The sequence below is a fragment of the Nannospalax galili genome, unplaced genomic scaffold (genome assembly GCF_000622305.1).
Source record: "Nannospalax galili isolate Female #2095 unplaced genomic scaffold, S.galili_v1.0 scaffold566, whole genome shotgun sequence".
In the NCBI taxonomy this organism is placed as follows: Eukaryota; Metazoa; Chordata; class Mammalia; order Rodentia; family Spalacidae; genus Nannospalax; species Nannospalax galili.
In genome coordinates this window covers 1,852,415-1,858,582 of record NW_008355811.1, presented here as the reverse complement: position 1 = coordinate 1,858,582, position 6,168 = coordinate 1,852,415, and the positions used below count along the sequence as shown (strand labels likewise).

The 6,168-nt window shown below is 45.4% G+C and overlaps 1 protein-coding gene across 15 annotated transcripts in view; it reads right to left on the bottom strand.

The window, feature by feature from the left end:
* Nucleotides 1–478: 478 nt before the first annotated feature.
* Rimbp2 (RIMS binding protein 2) overlaps nucleotides 479–6,168 on the bottom strand; it is a 217,012-nt gene continuing 211,322 nt past the window's right edge. For 10 of the 15 annotated variants that reach the window (XM_008853770.2, XM_029556461.1, XM_008853769.2 and 7 more), the window contains 2 exons: nucleotides 3,871–4,005; nucleotides 479–1,809 (listed from right to left, as the gene is read on the bottom strand). In XM_008853770.2, the coding sequence (XP_008851992.1) occupies nucleotides 1,621–1,809; nucleotides 3,871–4,005 (324 nt within the window). In that variant the 3' untranslated portion in view covers nucleotides 479–1,620. Of the gene's footprint in view, nucleotides 3,417–3,870; nucleotides 4,006–6,168 lie in introns of all 15 variants that reach the window. The other 5 variants (XM_008853774.3, XM_008853780.3, XM_008853781.3 and 2 more) reach the window with 2 other exon arrangements.

The window sequence follows — 6,168 nt, the reverse complement described above, 5'->3', positions numbered from 1 at the left end:
TTCCAGGAAAAATGCAGCCAGAATACTATGGCCTGCAAAGAGAAAAATCTCTGTATATCTGGGAAGTTGTACTATGTTTAACTGCGCCACATAGAGTAGTTCTTTGTTAACACTCCTTGGAAGTTGCCAGAGGAGAATGCTAACAAGTCTAGTTTGAATCCACAGTTCAGCAGATCTCTGTGGCCTCTGCTGTGTTTCTCACTAGGCACATGTGACTCGATGCTAATTAATACTGTATGTTTCCCATGTGCCTTGTCACCAACAGTGTCATATTACATAAACGACCCCCCCAAACATGGGTCAAGTGACTTTGTAAAAATAAGTCCCAGAAAACTCAGGCTCACCGAGTTGTTGTGAATATGGAACACAAAGGAATTCCACACTCCCACTCTGAAAAAAAGGTTTAAAATAAAGATGTAGAATACATGACATTGTACAAAATAACAAATTTTATTTCTAGAAAATATGTTACCCTAACTGTACACATGCACACACACATCCACACAGCACTTCAGCACACACTGAGTAATTGTCTTTTAATAAATCTACCACATACAAGTATATTACAATTTACAATATAGTTTTTGAAGACACAATGGGGAAAGCTTTGTCATTCATTATAAACCTTCCAGAAATTACAAAAGAAAGGCAGTCTGAAAAGTGTGTATAAAGAGTAGAAACAATTTTACAGTGGACAAGAATTACAAAATAGTAACCATCGCACACATCTGCCAGCAACTTGGTACGTCTGTTGTTACAGGCTAATGGTAAAGGGAGCTTGGGACCACGTCTGAGAGATTTGAATTTAGGCTCCTTTTTTGTGGCTAGGGGTTGTGTGGATGGCTTTCTGCGTGTGTGTGGTGGTTTATCTGGCATGGCATTTTGACAAGCAATGAAAGTAACAGAAATCTAAATGCCACAAAACGGGACACAGAGAGAAAAGATTATTAGCCTTCTGGCAGGTCAGAGAACTTACACTTTACACTTCCTCTCCTTTGCTCTTTTGTGTGTGGTTGGCTAAGTAAACATTTTTTGTGTGTTGCCAGCTTGCTTTGAAAGACCAAGACAAGCATCTTAAAATGGCAGCGTGGACAACTGTGATATGAGGCCTGTGTCAGAGGATGAAGACCAGGAATGCACGACACATACAAAGTACACATGGTGTTTTTATTAGACAGTACAAATCATTGTGCAGTTATAAGGCAGAACATCAAGGCGAATTAAACTAGGAATTTCAAGACCAGAGTCAAAGTGAAAGCAATGCGTTATGAGGCAAGCATTTTGAGAGGGGGCAGGGGGCTGGGAACTTGTTCCTCTAAAGGTGGATGACAAGTGTGTGCGGGCTGGATCTGCAGGTGGAGGCTGCAGAGAGCCTTTCTCCCCTGATGCTCAGCCAGCCGCCCTCCCACCTCCCACTCCAGACCTTGGACAGAACATTGAGTGGAGAGGGAGGACCAAAGTCCCTCTCCAGTCTCACGGATGGTTTAAATTGGATGGTAGTGCAAAAGTGCATTTCTCTACTGCTGGCAGGGGAGAAGGTAGGGTTTTTAGGAGTCATGAAAGCCCTAGTTTGGAATTAAAGAAGATTACATCGGTTTGGAATTGTCCAGAAGCTCTGAATCACTTCACCGCACCCAGCCTTTTCAGCAGTTTCTTGCCTTTGGAAAGCAGCCCCTTTTTCTTTTTCGAGGACATTTCCCTGCCTCTCCCAGGACTACCAGAACCCATAGATGACGTAGGTGACCCCGAATGGAGATGGACTGTGGGGGATGGAGCTCTCCTTGCTGTCCCTGAACCCTCGGGAGGAACCTAGTAGGTACATTGCGACAGTTTATTGAGTGCATCAACGCCAACAATATCAATCCACTCCGTAACACGTACTTCCCCATCTCCCGCCAGCCAGGGGAAAGGGTGGTTCGTTTCTTCTTTCAATTTTTAAAGTATGCCATGTGAAGCCCACGCCCGCTCCCAAGGCTCCTCTGAGAAAGAGACTGGCCTCGATGGGCTTTCGGAGTCTTTGTCTTGGGAGACGGGGTGGTCATCGCTTTGGCAAAGAAAGCCAGGTCTTAATTTACTCTGAAAATTCAGACTAAAAGCAGGGGGAGTTATTGTCAATCAGATTGATAGTCAAGGTGGCCGAGTTCCCATCAGTCATGTTAAAGCAAAAGCTCTTAGTGGGAATTTGGATGGATTTGCAAACTAGGTGGGTAATTAAGATCCTTGCATGGTTGAGCGAGCCCTTGGGTTAGTTACAATCCTATGGAAACTTTGGGAATGGCACACTGTTTGAAAGAAAAAAAAACTGAAATGAACCTTAATTACAATCAAAGGAAGCTCAAAGGCCCTTCTTGAACTCTTTGTCATTGCCAAATAGTAGAGCAATAATTAAATGGTGCAACATGAGTTATCGCCAGCACAAGGCATGTTTGAGGGACTTTAGGTGTTCAGCCAACAGTGCTTCAAAGGGGCAGAATTTGATTTGGGGACATGACATGCTGACTGCCCTTCATTCTGAAGCTAGGCACACTTACAATTGCCACACCTCTGGGTTGCAAAACTCCCCAGAGTAAAATTCTTGACAAGCAAAAGCCAGTCATTTGACAGGCAATACAAGCCAAGGGGCCTCAAGCTTGCTTGGATTTAAAATCAAGGTCTAACTCTAATGGAAAACACCTAGGGATGCACCCAAAGCACACCTGAAGATACCATGGAGCCCAGCTCGTGCAATCATCGGAACTGTGGAGTCAGGAGACGCCGTATTGCATTGGCGCACCAACCCGCCTCTACTGCACCTGTGAGTGCTCAGAACGGTTGTGCTCGGAAAAGAGTCTAAGCTTTCTAGCTTACTTCGGTTGCTCATAAGGCTGAGGTTCTGGAACTCAGTATTCCAGCCAGCTTTGGTGTACCCAAGAGCCAGCCCCACTGCCCACGGATTTATCTTGAATTGTAGTGTTTTCTTAGTTATAAATAAAACTTCCTAGAGTAAACATTGATTAGGTTGTGCTTTTTACCAAGAGTGGCTAACAATGCAATACACAGCTTCCATTATGAGTACACGCTGGAGCACTCTATGTAAACAAACAGCTTTTTAAGAAATATGTTCCCAAGGTTGGCCTTTCCAATACTCTCAATAGAAATAGTAAGAACTGATTATTCAAGATGATTCGTTTCATTACGAATCCAGTTGCCAAGCAACTGAGACCAGCTGAGATAGCCTAATACTTTAGGTCCAATGGGTGTTTTGAGACATATTTCTTTTTCTCTCTTTCTCTTTCTTTAAGCCCACATTGAAGTCTTAAGACTACCACACTGTCCGCTTAGGGTAGCTTAAGTCGGTATCTCTCTAAGGTGTCTTCGGCTGCTCACTTACGTGAAGGCTACATGCCTGATTAGGGTGTGAAATGAACACTCTTCTTCTGTGTCCAAGCAGATGAGCGAAGAAATAAAAATATATACGTAAAATATAACAGATAAGAACTGGCAGTGATGGTGTAACGTAAAGATGAGATACAAGAGAATGCAGTCTCAGGCAGGCGTGCTACACTAAGGAGGCCTTGCAATCTAGAGCCCTAATGGGGCCGGTGGCATCCAGGTCCCCAAACCTGACTCTCTGTCGGCTGAAATGTGCACCTGTGGTGGAGGCTGGAGACAGCCTCAGGGTCAAGCAGACTGACTGGAACCAAAGGGTCCTTCTGTGGGACATGAACCTACAACTTGGAACTAAGCATTTGAGGGCACAATGCCCAAGAAAGGACAAAAAAAAAGGTGGATGCTTGTCAGCCCAAGATATGAAAATAGCAATGCAAAGATTGCCTTAGACCACACGGGGCAAGAGGGACAGGAGACTGGAAGCTAAGGAGGCTTGCTTACCCTTTTGGCCTTGGAGCGCATAGGCGGGTCTTGGGAGTAGTGGGACGGCGCATCGGAGAGGTATACCTCCACATCGTCAGGCACTTCTTCCAGGAAGTTTGAAGGTACCAGGCCTTTCTGCCCATTCAGCTCGCCCTGTAAAACACAATGAGGAGGAACCAGAGGAACCACTTTTTCCAGAGCTTGCTTCTTGCTCTTACAAAGGACATCCACAAAGATTGCAGGTGTGTAGTGAGTTTATCCTTGTTAGAAGAGGTAGAACTTGAAGGGATGCTAAGTTAGTGCTCCCAAAAGGCCCGGATCATATGAACCACTGCAACCACAAGCTGGGGGTGGGCTCAGGCCCTTGTGCATGCCAGGCAAGTTGCTCTGTCACTGAGCTATGTCCCCAACCCTTTTTAAAGTTTTTTATTTTGAGACAGAATCTCACTAGATTACGCAGGCTAGCCTTGAACTCACAATTCTCCTGCCCTAGCCTCCTGCTGTCCTGGGCAGATCTTGATCTGGAATCTATGTTTTAGTCAAGGGAAGAGTTGGTCCTAAGGATCCACTCTGCTTGGATCCTCTCCATAGTGGATCTCCTTTAATGGTTGTCAAGCCCAGAGTCTCTAGGACTGGAGTGCAGCTCAGTGGTAGAGTGCTTGCCTGGTGTTTGCATCCTATTGAGCCAGCCTAGCTACAGAGTGAGTTCAAGGCCAGCCTGGGCAACTTGGTGAGAATCTATCTCAAAATAAAAAGGGCTGGGGGTATAACTCATTGGTAGAGCACTGACCTACCTTGTGGCAGCACAATGACCTAGCCAGTGCCACACCTGTAGAATTAAAAGCTGATGAAATTCAAGGAAGGTCAGACCCATCACTGTCACCAGCCTTGTGGTTTTCTTTCTTGTATGTAGGAACACACCGTCGTGGTGAAAATCCAAACAACATGGGGAAGGCGAGAAGGTTGACACTCCCTTAGACCTCTGCCTCAGGTTTGTTCATACATTAGCATATGAGCCAGGGTAAGGTGCTGGTTAAGTCTGGCTGCTGGCTGGACCACAGCAGCAAGTCATTCCCCAGCCAGTCGCACAATTCCCTTCCCAGGGCTCCCAACACTAGGCTGTCCCACAAGTACTCAGGCCAAGTTCAGAATTGGCTGGCCCCTAGCTGTAGTGGTGCCTTCTGCCTACAAGTCCCAGCTACTTGGGAGGCTGAAGCAGGATTGTTTGAGCCCTGGACATTGGAGAACAGCCTTGGGCAAAACAGCAAAACCTGATCTCAAAAGCGAGCAAAATAGGCTGGTCCTGACAGCACAGTGTTCTGTTTCTGGAGAGCAGCATCAGAGTCAGCATTGTTCATCAAATTTAAAACCTATGTGCATCACAGTGCTCAACCAGCAGCATAAAGAGGAATCCAGGGGACAGGACACATGGTTATAAATAGTCTATAAGTTAAGGAATTAATATCCAGAATATGTGAAGAACTGCTACAACCCAACAACAGATAAAATCATTTAAAACAGAAACTTCTCCAAATAGATTTGAATGACCATGAAGCACATGGAAAGATAACAGCACCCTGGTCACAAGGCAAATGCAGATTAAAACTACATGAGGGCAGGTGAGATGGCTCAGTGGGTAAAGGTGCTTGCCACCAAGCCTAATGCCCTGAGTTTGGTCCCAAGAACACATGTAAGAGAGAGAGAAATGACCCTGGCAAATTGTCCTCTGACCTCCACATACGCCCTCCCCTTCCCTCTACATGCACAAAATAAATGTTAAAAATGTTTAAATGCTTTGGCGAAGGCACCATACATCATCAGAATGATTACATTCAAGAACTGGCTTCAGGTCCTCCAAAGCAGAAAACAAGCCCAGTAGAGAGCAGGACCTTCGTGCACCGTGTGGGAAGGTGGTGGTGCGGCTGCTGGGAGCACAGGACAGCAGGTCCTCTAAGACTAACAAGTTTAAGTTCCACTTCTGGGAATGTATCACAAAGGGTGCAAGTCAGGCCTCAGAAAGATAGGCATACACCCAACTTCTACAGCTGCATCACCTGCAGCACTCAAAAGGTAAATGAAACCCAAATGTCTATTGACAGATGAATGAATTGGCAAAATGTGACATATACCTATCATGGAATATTATTCAAACCTACAAAAGAAAAATCCCTTTTTGACATATCCACAAGGATGAATGAACCCTCAGGAAATTATGCTAGGTGAAATGGATTGATCACAAGAGGACAGATTCTGCAGGTGCCTAGAGTAGTTAGAGTCACAGAAATTAGAGTGGCAGGCACTGGATGGGGGCTGGGC